Source organism: Myotis yumanensis, unplaced genomic scaffold (genome assembly GCF_028538775.1).
Source record: "Myotis yumanensis isolate MYYU_CA2020_CCGP unplaced genomic scaffold, mMyoYum1.0.hap1 SCAF_13, whole genome shotgun sequence".
Lineage (NCBI taxonomy): Eukaryota > Metazoa > Chordata > Mammalia > Chiroptera > Vespertilionidae > Myotis > Myotis yumanensis.
In genome coordinates, this window is record NW_027223764.1 from 5,291,961 (window position 1) to 5,311,094 (window position 19,134).

The window sequence follows — 19,134 nt, forward strand, 5'->3', positions numbered from 1 at the left end:
CTGCCCCCACCTGCGCTGACGGCCCCATCCTTGGCAGGTGATGCTGCAGCTGGAAAAGAAACTGTTCGACTACTTCAACCAGGAGGTTTTCCGAGACGACAACGGCACTGCGGTGAGTTCTGTTGTCGCACGCATGACCTTGTGTCACCTCAGGAGCCTCAGGTGGCAGGGGACGGAATGTGGGGGCCTGGGCCTGGCGGGCTGCGTCTCGCGGTTTCTCTGAGACCTGGGTGGCCAGCTAGTGCAGACCCCGCGGCTGTGCCTGCGTAACAGCGGCTTCAGACCTCAGAGGCTCATACAGGTGTGAGTGCACACTGCCCGGGCCACTGGGCATGTCGAGGGTCACCCTCACGTCAGTCACACGCAGGAAACGGGGTCACTCGGTCCACCTGGGGGACAAGATAAATGGGGTGACGAGCCATTGGAGGGCCTCTCCCCTCCACGGTGAGGCAGCAGCACGGCCACTGGGACAAACTACCATCGCAGGATGGATGTGCCCGTGCCGGACGCGGCCCCAAAATCCATCGCATCCTTCATCAACCACCGGTCTTGTACCCGTCTGACAGAAATTTAATTCAAGCTGGCTCCTGAAAATAATTATTGTATTTTAAGAGTAGTAATCATTGGCCGGGACATGATTGAATGTGTCCATGCCTATTGACTTTTCCTATGATTTATAGCTTTGTTTAGTCGATATTCCCATCGAAATTGTATAATTAATTATAAGTGTGGCTGTCAGGCTGCAGGATGGAGTGCCCTGGCGAGGATTTGGAGAGATTAAATTTTCCTGGGCTGTCCCGGCCGGCCTGGGGATTTCCACGGAGCTCGGCCTGTTGGTGGAGGTGTTTGCTGTGTGTTTAGCAGCTGCTCCAGCTCAGGGCTCATTGATTTTCGGCTCTTTTCTTTATCAGCGCTGCGTCTCGGCAGCAACAGTGGAATTTGTGCGGCCAGGATAGCTCCTGACAGATACATATGATCAGCCGGCTGCTTTATCATTGTCCACACCGCCCTGCGCTGTTTTTCACTTTGTAATCAAGAAGAATGTTTGCGACACATGTGGAATTGGTTATCATGTTTGTGAAAAATCTCAAAGAGATACAAATGATCCACAGACAGGCAGCATAATTTCTAATCAGAAACCTCTCACATCCGGTGTGTGGTGCCCACAGCAGGGCTCCCAGACCATCGTTCTGCATGGCTCGGGGTGCAGAATCCCCAGGCCCTGGCACTCGGGGCACCGCCACATGCTGGTCCCACAGGGGAGGGTCCCACCAACCTGTCAGAGCCAGACAACGGGCCGAGCTGGCCCCACACCCACCCTGCCCAGGGCAGCCAGGCTTGGGGTCTGATGGCCAGCATCAGGGCTTATGAACGCCACAGGGGTCACCGCACAGGTTGGCACCTGTTTGTGTGGATGTGGCATTAGCCTCTGCCTTCCTCCCCTGGAAAGCCCTGGAGGGTGAAGAGTGCCTGGGTTGTCCTCGTCTTTTGCAGGTATATCCGCACAGCCCCTGACACAGCAGAGGCTCAATGCTCCCACGTGGAATCAGAACGAAGGAGCATTTTGGAACAGCTCCATGTTGTCAAGCCCCTAGGCACTCAGGGTGGGGTGGGTGTGGCCATGCTGCAGGGAGGACTGGCAGGGCACCTGGGGATGGAGACTCTGGAGGGCTGGGTCCTCCCCAGTTGGCGCTGCTCCTGTTTTAGCAGCTGGAAGATTCCAACTCATTCCAAACGAGATATTTATTTGCTCTTTTTTTTACTTAATACCCTTAACAAGTGGAAGATGGGTGAGATTCAAGTGGCTCCATCCCTAAATGCTGCCACCCAGACAGACATGGGGGGTGGGTGGCTAGGAGGCTGCAGGGATGCCAGGCCTTGTTCAGTGGAGCTGGGAACAGGAACGGGAAACTGCCTCATGCTCAGGCCTCGCCAGCTGCTTCTCCCGGAGTTTTCCAGCTTCCTTGATAAACTCCAGGCTGTGCTTATTGGAGCATGTGTGTGTGTGTGTGTGTGTGTGTGTGTGTGTGTGTGTGTGTGAGAGAGAGAGAGAGAGAGAGAGAGAGAGAGGGAGAGAAAGAGACAGAGAACTGTAGAGAACTGTGTCTCCAGTACACACTTGCATGTAAACACATTTGTAAGCACAGACGCACACTTACGTTCAGGACTGGTCCACACCCATGTGCACACCTTCCCTTGAAGGTGCATTTCAGTCCCCGAGATGTTCCCCCACTCTCAGCCAGAGTTCTCCCCTCCCCTGCCTCTCTCCCTCCCCCCAGCCCTCACTCCTGGCACCATCCCCCAGGACCCAGGGCCCTAGCCGCTGGGCAGTGTTTAGCCGGTGAGGTTTCCACCAGCGTTTCTCACCAGCAGATGTGGGCTCACATGGCCCCGTGGGGTCCAGACCCCCAGCCCTGGGTCCTGAGCCTCGCCAGGTAGGATGTGAGGCTCTCTATGACGGAGGTCTGCAGGAATGTGAGACCGAAATTCTAAAGCTGTGTGGAAAATGGCCCCCTTTGTGCATAAGGAGCTTTGGGTCACTCCTCTCAAAGCGTAAGTGCCACAGCCAGTTCCTTCCCGGGAGATTTCTACTCTGCTTCCCTCTCTCCCAGCCAGGGGACCGCTGGGGCAGGCGGGGGCGGGGGGCTGCCTACCATGCTCAGGTAGCAGCCTGGCACACGGTAATTACTGTGTACATGGCGCTGCGATCGCACGCTTCGGGGGTGATGGATGAGGTGGCTTTGAGGGGGCCCCTGCACGAGGCCACGCTCCCACCCAGCTGGGAGGGGACATGATTAATGAATGCATCCCGAGGGCGTGTGCGGTGACGGCTCATCACAGCCCAGTGTGGCCAGACACTATGCGTTGCCCCTTCCTTCTTGGGCACCATGCTCTCTGTGGTGTGCAGACCTGGGCCATTTTTATCAGCTTCCTACGTGAGGTGGACACTGCTTACCTCTGACTTAGTTTGGGCAAAATGGGAATGGTGTGCCCGCCTCAGGACACTGCCTCTGTGGGCAGCACCACTGAGGCCACCCCGGGACTGCCCCACCCGCTGCACCTCGTGGCTTCAGCAATGAAGCGGCTGCTCAGCAATGCGCGTGCGGGTTCCGGGGCCAGATGAACTGGAGCCCTGGCAGAGGGCTGCTGGGCACCCACGGGCCCCTGGGGACACCACTGGGTGGCTCTCAGTGGGAGGGGGTGGCCTGCACACAGGCCAACCGACTATGGGGCAACACGTGTTCCTGAAAGCTACAAGGCCCCTGCCGCTCCAACCACCACACTCCGTGACCTTGCAATGCCCCAGATAGGCACACCAGTGACTGTATTTTCTTCCTTTTCTTTCTTCAGCTCCTAGAATTTGACAAAGAGCTGTCTGTCTTTAAGGACAGGCTGTATGAACTGGACATCTCGTTCCCTCCCAGGTAAGGAGCACCTGCTGGATGAGCAGGTAACTGTCCTCTCGGGTGCCAGTTCCCCTGTGCAAACCAGGCCTCTGGCCCTTCCTGCGGCCTAAAGAGAGGAACCAGCCAAGAGCAACGAGTAGTTCTGTCTTTTTTAAAAATATATTCTTCCAGGGCACAAAATGTGGCCTCCTCAGATGTGAGGGGCCATAGGCAGCTTTGTCTGCCAGCATGGTCTGCAGCTGTAGCGTTTTCCTTCTGACCAGCCACACACCCAGGGCCTCCCAGGGGCCTGGAGTCAGCAGAAAGAAACGACAGGAAGTGGCCAGTCCCTGGTCCTGTGGCCCTCTGACCTCAGGTTCCAGGCTTGGGCCAGGAGCTTAGAGCTCAGGGTCAGCACCCAGACCAATGGGTGCTGAGTGTCAGGGAGCCTGAGAAGCAGGGACTGTGGGTTCCGCTCAGCCCTGTGGCCATGGGGTTGGTGCGAAGGCCAAGTCTTGAAGGCCCACGTGAGGGAGTCACCATTACCACTGTCCAGGGTGCTGACTGAGCTTGTCTCCCTCCAGCTCCAATGCTGCTTTAAATGTACAGTGAAGTGTGCGCTGAGTACTTCCAGAGACATTTGAAATCGGAAGACATTCTCGGGGACTTGTTCAGACTTCCCCTTCCTGTGGGTGGTTGGCCAGATATCCTGATTGTCCCTCCCATTTGGACAGACTGACGGGGATCTTGCTCAGGGCTTTGCTGAGCTGGCTGAGGACAAAGGAGGCCCGGAGCTGCCGCCAGCCAGGGTGCAACACTGTGGACCCCTGTGGCCCACACTGGCCTCTGCCTCTCAAGTTTCTCCCAAACCGAGTGGTCATCCATCCCCACTGCCCAGATCGCACTGAAAGTCCTCCCTCCCTTTGGTCCTGTTGTTTTTTTAAAACCATGTCTGTGACCACCAAATAGAGTTACAGCTCCCTGGGTTGCCATGTGGGTGTGCAGAGCTGTTTCAAGCAGAAGCACAGATGGCAGATGGCAGGGAAATGGCCAGGATGGCATTTGTAGGGTCAGTATCTGCGCAGGTGTATTCTCTGACTCTGCCATGAAATACATGATCTCAGGCATGGTGTGTGTGTGTGTGTGTGCACGCACGCACACACAGGAGTATGAGCTCATGGATATGGGTAGGTTTGTGCATGTATGCCCTGCATGTTGGGTGCATGTTGTGTATATGGGATGTGTGCCCAAAGGAATGTGTGCATGAGTGTACTCACGTGTACACTGTACAGCTGTATGTGTATCTGTGCACATATGTAGGCACCACATAGGTTGTGTGTGCATGTATGTGTGTCGTATGTCTGTGTATGCATAGCTACAGTGTGTGTTCAGGATGTATGTGAGTGGGTTATGGATAATTGTGCACATGTGTGTGCATTCCATTGATTTGCTTATGTGTGCAAATCACGTGCATGGATGTGTGTGTGTGGGGCGGTGTGCATGGATTTGAGTGTATGTACATCGTGCAGGTATACATGTGTGTATGCAGAGTTGATACATACAAGCATGGTTGTGTGTGTAAATGTATAGGTATATGGGTACGAGTGTTCACATACGTCGTATGGAATGTGGGGATGTGGGTTTTGTATGCACCTGTAGCTGGGTATGTGTACACATGGGCCTGTATATATGTATATATATGGGGTTGTGTAAGATATGCACTGAATGGGTATGGGTATGTGTGTGTGCATGAGGTATATCTGTGCATATAGCTATGTGCATGTACATGGATGTATACATGGGAGTATATACATATGTAAAATGTGTGTGAGTGCACATGCAGTTTGTATATGTGGAGTGAATCTGTGTATAGGTGTGTACATGGGTGTGGATATGGATAGGTATGTTACCTAGATGTGTATGGTGCGTAAGTGTGTGTTGGTGTGCATATTGTGTAGGTGTGTATGTTGTATGAGTGTGAATAGGTCTAAATCTGGGTGTGTGTGGGTGTGTATGTTGTGTGGGTGTGGTTTGTATATCACATGGGTGTGTATGTTGTGTGGGTGTGCATGGGTCTGAGTCTGGGTGTGTGTGGGTACCAGGTCACCCTGGGGAAACAGAGGCAGGAATTCCATCCCCTCATGCCAGGGCCCAGTCAGGAAACCCCAGGGCCTGAGGCCAGACTGCTGGGTGTGCAGCTGCCCAGTGGCACCCAGAGACAATGTCTCACTGGGGCCTGTTATCCCCCAGGATGCCCAGGGTGGGGGGCACCCTGTGATGCCCAGGAGCTGCTGCCCACCAGCCCCAGGGCCACTCCTGCCTGGGAGTCAGGGAGGTCACTCCTTGGGAAGAAGCACCCGTGTCTGAGGCTGTCTCATCACCCGGTGCCGCCTCATGTGTCAGGGCGTGTTGGCTCCCCATGTGGCCAGGCTTCCAGCACTGCCTGGGAGGTGGGGAGGACGGGGCTTATGGAGCATGGGTGTCCTTGCGTGTTGGCTTCATCTCTTCAGAGCGCAGATCCATGGACCTGTGGGTCTCTGCTCCTTCAGCTGTGGCTCTTGTCTTCAGAACCTTTCGGTACCTTTTGCCCTTGTCATTCAAGGGGTGAACGCATTGCAACCTGGCGGAGCCATCTTGGCCCCTGTCCTGGTGGAGGTGAGCTCACCAAGGGCCTCCCACAGAGTCGCGAGGGAGACATTGTCCCCGAGTGTGGTCATGTCGCTGCCAGAGGTGCAGAGGGTGGGAGCGCTCCTCCCCCTGAGCTCCCCGTGGCTGCAGGCACCAGTTAGTCGCACACCCGTGAGAGTCCCCCAAGACATTTCATTAGCCATGGGTCTCATAATGAGAGTGGGGGTTCTCGCAGCAAAGCCATCTGTTACTGTTCTCCATGGACTAGTAGGACGCCACTCCTAATGGGTTATAACTTAATGCTGCCTGTCATTGTGCTAGAAAAGGTGCTGATATTTCAGACATTTATAGAGCCTTCAGCACACATTCTTCCCAGCTCCAGGCCCAGCATGTGTATAGCACCTTCGTTAGGGACCAACTACAGGTGGCTGCATGGCAGTCAAGAGGCAAAGTTGCCGCAGGCCCGGGCTAGACTCACAGTAGCAGGAAGGTCACTGCAAAGGCCCAGAGCTGCCCCGCCTGTGCCTCCACCAAGTCGCTGGCAGCCCCGCTACGAACAGGCCAAAGAAGGCCTCCGATGCCCCACGGGGTCCCATGGGCTCCGCAGTAAAGAGCCCTGTGGGCTTAGAGCAGCGGTGGAGTCGGGAGGTGAGCACCTGCTCTCTGAAACGCCGCTTTGAGCTGGCGAAGTGACATGAGTTGTTTGAAGTTAACGTTGGTGGAGAAAGCTTCCTCGCCCTGTGCCCAGGCCCTGCAGAGGGGCAGGTCAGACAGGATCACAGCTGCGCCGCCAGGAGGCAGAGGCCTCGCACGGTGGGAACACATGTTCACAGGACAAGCCCAGGTTCTAGCTTGTAAAAACAGGATAAACCGCACCACACCAATCTGTCTGCATGAGGCTGTCTCCCTTCAACAGGTACATTTGTTTTTCAGTTAAGAATTAGGAGGCTCTTTCAAACGTTTTGTGAGCCGTGACTTAGAGCTTGACCATCTATGGGTTCTTATCTATACAACACAAGTAACATTGTAAAATCCGTGCAAGAAGGATGAGCTCACTGCTGTTTGCCAGGCCTGGTGCTCAGGAGGTGTCCGTCTGTCCAGCTGGTCCCTGAGCGCTGTTTGGATGCTGCCCATGCAGATGCTCAGGACCAAGCACTGAGGGGTGATGGGCCAGAGAACCAGTGGTAGGAAAAGCAGGCGACCCCCAGTGCCCTGGTGCAGCTCTGCCCGGGGAGGGCCCGCGCCCCGTGCCGCCAGCTTCCCTCACCTCGGACTCTGGCCGTGCTTAGGAGTTTCATGGGGCCACATCCTCCTTCAGTCTTTTTCTTTGAGTCTAGTTTGTTGCTTTTCTTTTCTAGGAATTTCAGTAACACCTGGTGTTTTCTGAAACCATGTATTTGAGGCCCGGGTTGTGAACGTGGGAATAGCTAGTGACACCTCCCCACCATTTCTCTGTAACCACGCCGCCTCTGTGCAGGGCTGTAATATGGGGATAGTCGCTTTCTTGCCAGGAGATTTCGAGGGCCCTGTCCTCAGCTCCCTGAGGAGCACGGCAGCACCCCCCTTTCCTGCCCCTGGTGGGGCTGGCTCAGGAAGCGCCCCTCTTCCTGCTGAGACTGGGCGGCCCAGGAGATTCCTGCAGATTCAGCCAGCACAGCAGGGCTTTGTGTTGTCAGCCTCAGGCCTTGGTGACGCCTCAGCCTGCCCAGCCTGCTCACATGGAGACCTGAGCTTTATGGGTAGGGCTGGTCTCCCAGCAAAGGGGCCACTGCCCACATCCTGGGGTGCAGGGAGGGGGGAGGGCGAGGCCCCGAGGACAGGTGGGCGATTGTTAGCTTTATCACCATGCCATTCATTATGGCGATTTCTCCCCCGCTGTCCGCGTCCCCACCCTGCGTGGGTTTGCTTTCAGATAAGTCTGAGTGCACAGCAAGCACCATATTAATCAATGTCAGCTCCCCAGGGAGCAGGCCCCAGCGCTCTGCTGCTGGGCCTGCTAGACAGCGTCCCTTCTACCGCCCGCACCCCCGCGCCTGGCCAGGGAGAGGAAGGACGTGGCACTGCCAGGCTCCCCTCCTCTGGGCCACGCTGGCTTCCCCAGACCCATCCAGACGAGCAGCACCCTCTTGGCTCCTGGCCTGGTCCTGGGAGTGGCTGGGGAGCCCCAGTCTATGGGGGTGAGGGATTGGCCATCACTCTGGGCTCTCAGCCTGCCGCCTCCCCCCCCCCCCCCCGGGAACAGAGAGGCGGCAGACCCAGCGCTCTCTCGAGGCCCCACGGTGTGCACGGAACCGTCACTCACAGAACTACTACAAGTCACCTTTGGTGGTCTGTTCACACCAGGCCCTGCTGGATTTGCACAGCACCTTGGTCCTGGGGTGCGTTCCCTTGGGGGCGTTGGGCATCATGGTGCAGCCTCAGGCAGAACCCGACCAACTGACCGCAGGTGCTTTCTGGGAGGGGAGTTTCTGTTGTTTGGAGGGCATAGCACTACAGCTGAGGAGAAATGGTGGTTCCTGGACACGTGGACGTCAGCCCTGTCTCTGTCGAGACTGCATCCCCGAGTGGCCCTTTGCAGCCTGGCTCCTTCGACTCCTGGGAGCGCATGTGGCCACATACCTGCCCCTCGTCTGAAGCCCCAAACAGGGGCTGGGGCCAGGGAGCTACATGGCTGGACACCTCTCACGACACCACAGGGCAGCGATGGAATGCTCTGGGGGCAGCGGGAAGCACCTGACTCACCACATCCGGCTCAGAGGCCACCAGAGCGCTGGCCGCGGGGAAGAAGCAGGCCTGGGGTGTCAGAGTCGGGGGCCATCAGGACTTCCCAGGGCCACAGACTCCCCTCTGGATAAACTTGTTTACAGCCACTTCTTGGCAGAGACCCTCCCAACTCCCTCCCAACCTGCAAAGACCAGCTGGTGGTGGGCTCCAAGCGTGCAGGAACCCTGACCTCTCCCTGACCTTTGCCCCCAGTGGGGGCGGGGGGTGCTTAGTGTCTTAGCAGGTTGTCCCTTTGGAAAGGGGAAGGCCTGTGTGGGCCCCACTGCAGGCATCTGATTGGATGGCCTGCCCCAGGCATGGCAGGTCCCAGTTGGGTTAAACTGAGAAACCCTGAGCAAGGCGCCTGTAATGTGGAGACAGGCCGGCACGTGCTGCCACTTGTCCTGCGAAGAAGTTTGTGGGGCAGCTGTGCTGTGCTGTGCTGTGCTGTTGGACGTGGGAACCATGCAGCTGTTTAACCACACTGGCTGCGCTGGGTCTATGGTGAAGGAAAGCAGGGGTTTGCAGCACGGACCGGGTCACAGATCTCTGGTGAGAGCCTGTGGGGCTGGAACAGTGAACTTGGCAGAAATACCAGGTACGGTGCGAACCCCAACCGCCTGTCCAGTGCTTGAGGCACAGGGACAACGCGGGGCTCAAGGTTCTCACCACATTTGCATCACTTGCTGGTCCGTTGGTTGGCTGTGGTGGCTCCATTCCTGAGGGGGCCCCTAGGCCTCTCCCAGTGGCTCAGCAGTCAGTGAAGTGAGGCCTGTAAGGCCAGGGCAGGGACAGTCTCCACCACAATGATGACCGCAAGGCCGTGGCCTGGGCACCTGGATGCTACCTGAGATGAGAACTGAGGGGAGCAGGTTGTGGAGAAGAGGCCATGTGGCCAGGCTGGGCCCCAGTGTCCACAGGGTCCCTCTGGGCCAAAGTCTCACAGCAAAGTCACCTGCCAAGTCACTGGGGTGCAGGTGGGGGCAGGGCACGTCACGTTACTAGGGCACGTGAGGTCCTGATGCCGTTTTTTCCCGTGCATTTTATTGTACTTTAGACCATGTCCAAAAACAAAAGCAAAGTTAATAGATGATCTAACTTGTTTAAAGGAATTGTGAGTTTGAAACTTCTGTATGGGTGTTCTTTCCCTGGGTAACATTGGCCATCCCAAGGGCCTTCAGGAGAGAATCCTAACAGCCCCACATGGCACGCGGAGCAGAGGCCCGGGAGGGGTGGAGCCGGCAGCTCTTACCTGCTGTCTCCTGTCTCTCCAGCTACCCGTACAGTGAGGACTGCAGCCAGGGCAGGCAGTACATGAACACCCGGTGCCCCGCCTGGTGCGACCGCGTCCTCATGTCCCCATCGGCCAAGGAGCTGATTCTGAGGGTAAGTGGTGGGCAAGCCCCGACCTTGTCCTGCGATGGGCCCACAGTCTCCTCAGGGCCAGTGCTCGGGCCGGGAGGGCTTGTGGGCAGAGCCTGGGGTCTGGGCCTGTGAGATCTGATACTGGGAAATTTTCAGGTTTCCTGTAGCCTCTTGACTTTCCAGGGTTTTTCAATTCCCACATTTTAACACAAAAGGAATGTTTTCAAAAGAATCAATATCTGAATTGCTTTTGTCAACCCCATCAATATAATCATGAAAAATTATAAGAATGGCCAGCATTGTTTCACACGGCCCATGTGATATAGGCAGTGGGTAGGAGAGGGCAGGGGCACGGCGACCCACCACCACACCCCTGGGCTGCACCAGCTGGTCCTGTCTGTGCTCCTGTGCCAGACCCTGGGCTTCACCCACTGGGCAACAGGGGCTGCAGGCAGGAGGGCAGAGTGCTCATGTGCTGCCTCAAGTTCCACACCCCCCACCCAAACACCTCACCACCTGCTCAGCTGGACCCTGCAGTCCCCACTAAGAGGCCCTGATTGCCTTTTTGGTGAGGGTTGGGCCTGGATGCTCCCCCCTGAGCCTGGAGCACCCTGGGGAGGAAGCCTGGCCCGGAGGCTGGCACTTACTCTGAGGGCGCGGCCAGGAGCCTTGGGAGCCCCCTGACTGTAGGCAGGGCTCACAACTGATGGGCAAGCTGAGCACAGGCTGCCGGCCAGAACAGGCCCCTTCAGGAATGAGACAGGTGTCACCTACCTGGGAAAACAGTTGAAAACTAGAAAAGTGCATTTTGCACTAAGACAGCTCGAGTGCTTACACCAATGAAGAGAGGGCTGGCAGGAGGCCATGCTTGTGTTCAGGGCTCAAGGCAGTTCAGCGGAAGGCCCTGTTCTAGACTATTTTACATTCACATCTTCTCCAGTTTTGGGGGACGAATTGGATGCCCTGGGGGATGCTGGGCTGCGGGCGTTACAGGCCACAGATGTGCCACGCTGCTTCCTCGGCCTCATCCATCATGCCACGCTCGGTTTCCTCGTCGTCATGTCCCGTCTGCCTCCCCGCCCGACAACGCTGAAGGTGGCGGGCGCAGCGGGGCTGCCTGGAGGCCGGTGATGGATGCTCAGCGAGGTGTGCCGCGCCCCCGTCATTTGTTTATCTGTCTCAGGATTATGCAGTTGGAAACCTACAATTTTATGCTGCCTTTGTAAATTACCACGCCGCCTTTGATGAATGTCCCCACTTGCGTGGGGCAGCGTTGCGATGGTGAGGGATGGGAGTGCTCACTTCCTGGCAGGTGAGCACGCAGCAAAGTAAATCTGGCCTTAAGCTTCCTGCTGCATTGAAGAGAATTCAGCTTTAACTGTAGAGTCCCAGGTGCTTCAGCTGTGGATAAAGTCCTGGCCCAGTCAGGGCCGACTGACTGCCAGGACCAAGCTCTTCACCCTCGAACCCAAAACAAGGTGTCTGCCAGGCACGGGAGGTGGTGGGCATGGCAGTCATGCCTGTGAGGGTCCCACCAACAGCAGTGGGCGTGGGGTGCCAAGGTGCTGCCACGGCTGCCAGAGCTTCCACCCTCCGCTGGCCACTCCCTCACAGGGCCAGGGGACTGCTGGCCATTCCTGCCTCCCACGCCGTAACCTCTGTTTGCTTTTCCCAGTCGGAGAGCGAGGAGAAGGTTGTCACCTACGACCACATCGGGCCCAACGTCTGCATGGGAGACCACAAGGTGATGTGAGGGCCCCGGCCCAGGGCCGGGCCTGCTGGGTGCTTCCCTGCCTCCGCGGTCTGGCTGCACAGGACAGGCCACAGTGTCTGTTTTCACTTAACTTTAATAAAATACCCGGTGGTAGGCAGCTGTGTGAGTAGATAGGTAGGTGGGTAGATAAGAGGGCAGAAATGACAGTCACAACAGAGTAAAATACACAATTTAACTATTTGTAAAAAATATATATATATACATACATATATATATATATATATATATACACACACACACACACACTGTCTCCATGGATTATTTCTTAGGCCATTTCTCACGTGTGCATTTGAGGTGTTTTATTGTCCTTATGCCGAGCCAGTCTCAGCAGGCGGTGGTGAGTGTCACAGTCAGCTCTCCAGGGACTAACTTCGTGCACGAGACTCCCTGCACCTGAGCCCAGCATCCTCGCTGAGGGTTGTGCTGGTGACAGGTGTGGCCCCTCCCTAGGGAGACTAGAGGCCTCCACACTTTCCCGTTTTGGAGACCACTGGGCATCATCCTGAGACGCAGCCCCCACACTGGCACCCGACGGGGTGGACCCAGGCGAGGACAGGAACTCTGCCCCAGCCTCATTACGTGGGGCGTGTCTGCGGTCTTTAAGTCTGTTTTTACCTTGGGTTTTATCTGGAAACGATACCTCTTTACAAAACGTGAAGGCACTTTGCCTGCGCCCCTGGCCGTCCAGCCTGGCTTCCTTCCGTATCAACTGGGTTCCATGCGCAACCGGGTAACCGTCCTTGGCCCCAAGGTCACCAGCTCCTCGGTTTAGGCAGCCCAGAGCAGAGGGTGAGGGTGAGGGTGAGGGTGAGGGTGGGTGCGGCGCGGGCTGCCTGGGTTCTGACGCCCTCCTCTTCTCCCGCTGCAGCCCGTGTTCCTGGCCTTCCGTGTGGCGCCCGGGGCAGGTAAAGCTCACGCACACGTGCACAAGTGTTGTGTCGTGCAGTGACGTGTGGTAAATATGGCTCCTTCCCTTGAGTTCACCTTTTCTGAGCTTTTCCCGGTGTGTCTGTCCCTTTAACAAACCACTGGTTCCACTGCAGGGAGGCGATGCCAGCGACACGAGAGGACCCTTCGCGAGCCCTGCCTATAGCGTGAGGAGCAGATGGAAGTCGCGTCCATGGAAATCCACACTCAACAGCTGCATCGATTAACCCGCCCGAGCGCCACCCGCTAGCCGGCCGGCCCACACTTCGCTTCAGCCTCCGGCCCTCCCGGGGGAGCCTCACATACCTCACTGTCTTGTCTGTTCATGTGACATTAAGTAGAAATATTGGGTTTTTTAATAAGTCACAGTCCTGTTGCCAAAACTCTAATAGACAGCAGAGATTCTGTATTTTAGACTTCACGGTTTTCAGTTTGTAATAATTGTCAGCGTGGGAACCCCACGGGTGTCAAATGTCCCCTCTGCCAGCTGGAGGTGTGCCCGGGCGGGAGCGGGCTCTTTGCTGACTCGGGCAGCGTGGCCACTGTGAGGACAGCGAGGGCCCTGGCTCCAGCCGATGGCCCCTCCTGTGTTGTTCCTTCCACTGCCATGTACATGGTGTCTGAATCACACTGCAGCTGCTTCCCCGTTTTATATATAAATATATATATATATACTTTTTAAAATAATTTATAAATCTTACCAAAACTTACGCTAAATATGCTTTCCAGTATGAATGCTCGAGTGTCATATCAGCAGGTAGAATTGGAGTCTAGGAGTTTAGTTATGTGAACGTCACACACATACCTGCAGAACAGGTGACGTGCCTGGCAGTGCATCGTGGGTGATCAGCGCCAGTACACCTGGCTACACTAGCAGCCGTCGCTCCTCTGCCTTCTCCTGTGTAATATTAGACCTGAATGTGAAGGTTATAGCCGACTTGGTTGTACCTTTTAAGAATTTTGTAAACCGTTTTGTCTGTCTTTTGTTACTGTTCTATGGTGCCAAGTATTATACATAAAACAATAATATCATGGGAGAAGTAAAAATAGCCTAGTTCGCTTCCAATAGAAATTGCTTTTAACATGGGCTGTACATAAAAACATTAAGAGGAACAGAACTGTAAACGTCCTGGGCTCAGCTGCAAACGCCCCACGCAGATCCGTGCTGCCCACACTCTCCCAGCACTGAGTTAGCGCCGAGCTGACGGGGCCTGCGGGGGAGAAGCCTTGCGTTTGTTCGTCTGCTCTAGAACACTAAGAAGTCCTGGGCTGGAGGCCGCAGGCAGACGCTGTTTAGGTCAGTCACTACCAGTGCAAGTGATGCGGGTCCGCTTGCCGAATCTGTGTTCTTGACAATACGGGGGGGTCTGGGTCAGGGCGGTCACTGTGCTGTCCACTTCCAAGCGGTGATTCTGTTCAACGGGGTTTCAGCTGTTGTCACTGTGGAGGCCTTTAGAAATGACCGCTCCGGTTCCTAAGCAATAAAATTGATCATGGTGAACGCAGTTCTGCCTGGCTTTGTCTTCTTCCTTCCCGGGTTTGTCCTCTTTGAAATGCTAAGTGACAGGACTGTGCCCTCCTTAGCCTGTTGCGGACCAAGCTCATTAGAAATCCTGGAATTTCATTCCATCATTTACCGTCACACAAACTAAGCTGAGAATTAAGAGCAGAAAAGTAATCTGTTGGCTCTCTTGCTGAGGTGATAACTAATGGGATTCACTCCTCAGCATTTTTACACAGGATTATGTAAATGCACGCTTTCCTCAACCTGAAACTGGAAATTCCTTTGCTCTTAACTTGAGCTGAGACAATAGTTCACTTGAAGAAATAAAATAAATTGTCTCTCTTAAAAAGAATGAAAAAACAGCCAGTGGTTCCTTAGAAATGTCTGGTTTTTTAGATGGTACAGCCATGTGGCAAAAACAAAAAACACCCACAAAACAAAAAAACTTCAGCCATTTGCATTCCTCTTTAGCATTTTCAAAACCTCCAAGAGAAGTCATACAGTAACAATCACATTTAATTTTTAAAATTAGTACCCAATCCTTATGGCCATTAAGATGCAACATGCAGAGCCGGGGCCACCGTCTGCGATAACCGAGAATCAAGGTGGTGGTGATGGTACCTGGACCAGCCCCGGACCTGCCCTCAGAAGGCGGGAGGGAAGAGGAGGAGGGGGGAGTCCCGCTGATTCCCGGAGCAAGCGAGTGGGCGGGAGGGCGTAGCTGCAGACCCCACTCCCCTGGCAGGAGATGCCCGCCCTCCGGGCTGACGGGACTGCGCTCTCCCCGCGCTCCCCCAACGTCCGCAGAGTAGTTTTAATTAAATGGCGCTTTCTACTGAGGGAAGATCTGTAATGGGAGTTGAAAGGCCATGATGCTGAGGAATTGAAAACCCCACTGATTTCACCCCACACGAGTGCCAGGGAATACTTGAAAATATTCAGCTACTGGGGCTAAGCCTGTTTTAACACACAATCCAGCAAATCCAGGAACCATGGGCCGGAAGGGAGCAGGACGGGCCCCCAAATGTGTTTCAATCCGCCCCAAACCTCATCCCAGCTGGCAGGCCGCAGCCCCGGGGAGGAGAGGCTGTACCTGCCGCCCCGCGCCTCACCTGCCGGCGCCGCGCCCCGCTCCGTCTGGCTCCTTGCAGCTCCTCCAGCGCCGCACCCGGCGGCTCCTTCCCGCCTAGGGTTCGCAGGGCCGGGCCGCCCTCCTGCGCGCCGGGCCTTCGCTGTCCCCGGAGAAGCCCGAGCAGCCCTCAACCTCCGCTCTAGGGCGCGGGCACCTGGCTGGTTTCGCCGCGCACGACCCAGGCGCCGAGACAGGACGGGAAGAAACACGCGGTGCAGCCGGAGCCGCGGCTCCGACGGGGCCGTGTTAAATAATTTATTGATGATACAAAGTGATTCCGCCGAGCCCGAGCCGGCAGCTTTATAACTTATTCTGTAAAAATATATATACAACGCCGGCTGGAGGCGGGGAGGGCCGGCTGCGCCCCACCCTGGCCCTCCGGCCTCGCAAGACCTCACAAGGCGTCCCCCGCGCCGCCGCAGGGGCTGACCAGCGCTAAGTTCGAAGGTTTGTGCTTCTTGAGCAGCCGCGTGATCTTCTCGTCGTCCGAGTTGGGGTCCAGGGGCCGGTTGTACTCGTCGTCGTCCTCCACGTCGGAGCCGCCCACCTTCAGCTTCTCCGCATCTGAGTCCTGCTTCTTCTTGGCCGACGCCATCTCCGCCGCGTGCCGCTTGCGCCACTTGGTTCGGCGGTTCTGGAACCACACCTGGGGGTGCAGGGGGACATCAGGCTGCGCCTCCCGAAATGCCCGACCTAAGGCCGGCGGCCAGCACATTGGCCCCCACCCCTGCGGCAGGGCAGCTACGCCTCAAGGGCTGGGCCGAGGCGGGCGGCCGCTTGGGGGCCGTTCGCAGGATGCGGGCGCGAGGGTCTGCCTGGTGCAGCGGGACCCGCGAGAGGCCGCCCGGCCCGGCCGCCGCCTCACCTTGACTTGGCTCTCGGTCATGCCCAAGGAGTAGGCGAGGCGCGCGCGCTCCGGGCCCGCCAGGTACTTGGTCTGCTCGAAGGTCTTCTCCAGCGCGAAGATCTGCTGGCCCGAGAAGGTCGGCCGCGAGTGCTTCTTCTTGCCGTCCTTGTCCAGGATCCCGCCGGCCTGGGCTGCACAGGAGAGCGGATGAGCGCGGCCGCCGCCCCCAGCCCCGCGCCCCCAGCCCACTCCTGCGCGCGCCACTCACCCGGGCCGGCCAAGCGCGGGTCCCTCCAGGGAGAGCCCTGAACCACGCCGGGCCAGAAGATGGGCGGGCGTCCGGGCAGCTCGGCCAGCGGCTTGGGGTAGCCGCGCGCCACGGCGGCCGCGGGCCCGAAGTAGACGCCGGCCGACGAGGCGAGCCCGTTGAGACGGGGCAAGCCGCCCAGGAGGCCGCCGCCGGCCGCGCCCACGGGCCGCCCCAGGATGTCGCTGATGCCGTGCGGGGTGCCTAGCGGCAGCTGCGCGCCTAGCCCGCCCAGCGCGGGTGCCTTGAAGCCGGCCGGGCCCTGCAGCGCGTACGGGAACAGCGACGTCTTCATCTCGGCCATGTTGTGCAGCGCAGCCAGCGGCGCGCTGCTCAGCACGAACGCGCCCGGGCGGTTAGCGTCCATGGGCACCGCCGCCGCCGGCCCGGGCGCCCATCCGGCCCGGGAAGTTTGCGCGCGGCCCGGGCGGGCGCCGCTGCACGGGGGTGCGGGGCGCTGGGCGCGGATGGGCGCCGACGGCCCCGGAGGGCAGGCGCGGGGCTCGGGCCGGGCGGCGGCGGGCGGCGGGCGGCGGGCGGCGGGCGCGGGCGGCGGCTCCGGGGTCGGTCGGAGCGGTGCCGCGCGGACCGGACGCGCTGATAACCGCGGGGCCCCGGCGCGGCGCGCGCGCTGATTGGCTGCGGGCGCCCGCGGTCCGGCCATTGGCCAGCGCCCCTCCCGCCGCGCGCCCCCGCCGGCCGCGCACTCCATGAAGGGCCCATTAGCGAGGCAGGTGCCTTCCGGGCTGTAAATTTGCCCGATTTATCTCCCCCGGGACGAAATAAATCCCGTTGGATGGGAGTTTAGTTAGGCAAAGGTTTTAATGGGAAATCAGGAAAAAATACGAGAGCATATTTTATCGCCCGAAAGAATGCAGATTTGAGGATCCACTACGCAGCTCCGTCGTGCTCCCCATTCAACGAAGCGCCCCACGCGGGAGGGCGCTGTCTGGGTAGGCGGCCAGCGCCCCGCCCCGCGGATCCCCGGCCGCCCACTCTCAGGTTGAGGCAGGACCGCAAACACTTCCCGGAACTCAGGGGTGTAAACCCGCGGCGGAGGGAAGGAGCTCAGAGTACGGGGGCCCAGTGGTCAGACTTGGCCCTCGCGAATCTGCTCTACTTTTACTGACTAACCCCTGGCGTGGTAACGAGGCCTGTCCCGGGGCCACACGCGAGACCGCTGACTCTCGCACGCGGCCGGGCGGCTCCCTGTCCCTCCCAGCCCGAAGGACTGTCCTCTGCAGGTTGGAACACGGGGACGGCCTTGGCCTGCCGGTCGGGCGTCTTGGGTACAGGGTATAAGCCGCAGCTCGACTGGGGAGGCAACCTGAGCCCCGAGTTTGCGACCGACCGAGCCCAGCAGCTTTTCCCCCCGTGAGCCTAGCCTGAGCCTGGGAATGGGGGCCCCCCCGGCAGGCTCAGGGCCCTGAAGCCCAGGGAGCGGGGCCACGTCCATGGCCTCCACACGGGTTCGCGTCCCAAGTGCAGCGGGCCAAAGTGCGACCTTTAGACAGGCAGGTGGGACCCCCCCATGGTGTCCTCTGGGTACAAAAAGCCCCATCCCCAGGAACTGAAGTGGGCTCCAATAAGACTGCGGTGGAGCCGAGCGCCGGCCGAGAGGGGCGCCGAGTAAATGCTGGCGGAGGTGCCTTTGTCCTTTTTGGCGGCGTTACATGTTAGCAAGTAGCAGACGTGAATATCGTCCGCTGCCCATTTGGAGCTGCGGCACGAACGTGCGAACACGGACAGCCGTTCAGGGGGTCGGTGCGCCAGGCCAGCCTCACGCGGTGCGGTCCGTCCTCAACGACTTTGCCGTTTCGCCCCGGCCCCCAAGGTTTCGGTGGCAGGAACGAAAGCCACCCTCCCGGCTCTGTGCAGGGGCCCAGCGTCCGCTCGCACCGCGGCCCTCGGGGGTCCATTTTCGTTTTGTGCAGTTAGTGGCGGAGCTCGAGTCCCTACGCCAGATGGCGGCTTGGAAAGCCGCTGCGGCGCGCTGGTGGGCGTGGGATGATCTACCAGCTCGCGTGCGCGCCCCAGGCTGCCCCGGGTTCGCGTGCGGTGCAGCCCCGCGCATGGGAGTCTCTCTCCCAGCTCCCTCCGCCCAGGCCGCTCTTGGGGATCTGCGCGTGGCTGTCCCGCGAGCCAGGGCCCAGACACCCAGGTCGCTGTTCTTGGGATTCCCGCAAGCTCGGGGTCCGCCCCGGCCAAGCTCGCGCCCCACTTTCTTGGAGGAAACTACAGCCTGTGTGCGCTCCCAGAGCCGGCACAGGGAACGCCCCCTCTACCCCCCTCGCAGGGTTTGGGCAGCTCTGGGCTCCCTGGAGGCGGCGGCGAGCAGCGAAGCTCCATGCGCTCGGGAGCTTCGGGCTCAGAGACGGGGCCAGAGGCGGGCCGAGGGGGGCAGCGGACCCCTCCGCTGCGTTTCGGAGCCCACCCCGGGCCGCAGCGTCCTCAAGGTGCTTAGGGCAGGCCAGGAGGGGCGCGCCGGGGCGGGTCGATGG

General features: G+C 58.4%; 2 protein-coding genes across 3 annotated transcripts in view; one reads left to right on the forward strand and one right to left on the reverse strand.

Annotated features, from left to right (window-relative positions):
- Positions 1-14,348, forward strand: part of INPP5A (inositol polyphosphate-5-phosphatase A) — a 144,527-nt gene extending 130,179 nt beyond the window's left edge. For both annotated transcript variants that reach the window (XM_070432131.1, XM_070432132.1), the window contains exons 11-16: positions 38-112; positions 3,352-3,425; positions 10,052-10,163; positions 11,818-11,886; positions 12,785-12,871; positions 12,960-14,348. In XM_070432131.1, the coding sequence (XP_070288232.1) occupies positions 38-112; positions 3,352-3,425; positions 10,052-10,163; positions 11,818-11,886; positions 12,785-12,865 (411 nt within the window). In that variant the 3' untranslated portion in view covers positions 12,866-12,871; positions 12,960-14,348. The remainder of the gene's footprint in view (positions 1-37; positions 113-3,351; positions 3,426-10,051; positions 10,164-11,817; positions 11,887-12,784; positions 12,872-12,959) is intronic.
- A 1,289-nt stretch (positions 14,349-15,637) lies between these two features.
- Positions 15,638-17,000, reverse strand: NKX6-2 (NK6 homeobox 2). Its single transcript, XM_070431785.1, has 3 exons — positions 16,595-17,000; positions 16,345-16,517; positions 15,638-16,125 (listed from the first exon to the last, which is right to left on the reverse strand). Exons 1-3 carry the CDS (start codon positions 16,998-17,000, stop codon positions 15,874-15,876), a joined length of 831 nt encoding a protein of 276 aa, XP_070287886.1. The 3' UTR covers positions 15,638-15,873.
- Positions 17,001-19,134: the final 2,134 nt, after the last annotated feature.

What these genes read in the sequence shown, in the direction of transcription:
- NKX6-2 (XM_070431785.1), bottom strand. Translation starts at nt 17,000, where the DNA reads ATGGACGCTAACCGCCCGGGCGCGTTCGTGCTGAGCAGCGCGCCGCTG. An exon ending in CCCGCGCTTGGCCGGCCCGG is followed by an intron (nt 16,518 to 16,594) that starts GTGAGTGGCGCG and finishes TCTCCTGTGCAG; the next exon opens with CCCAGGCCGGCGGGATCCTG. An exon ending in TGACCGAGAGCCAAGTCAAG is followed by an intron (nt 16,126 to 16,344) that starts GTGAGGCGGCGG and finishes CTGCACCCCCAG; the next exon opens with GTGTGGTTCCAGAACCGCCG.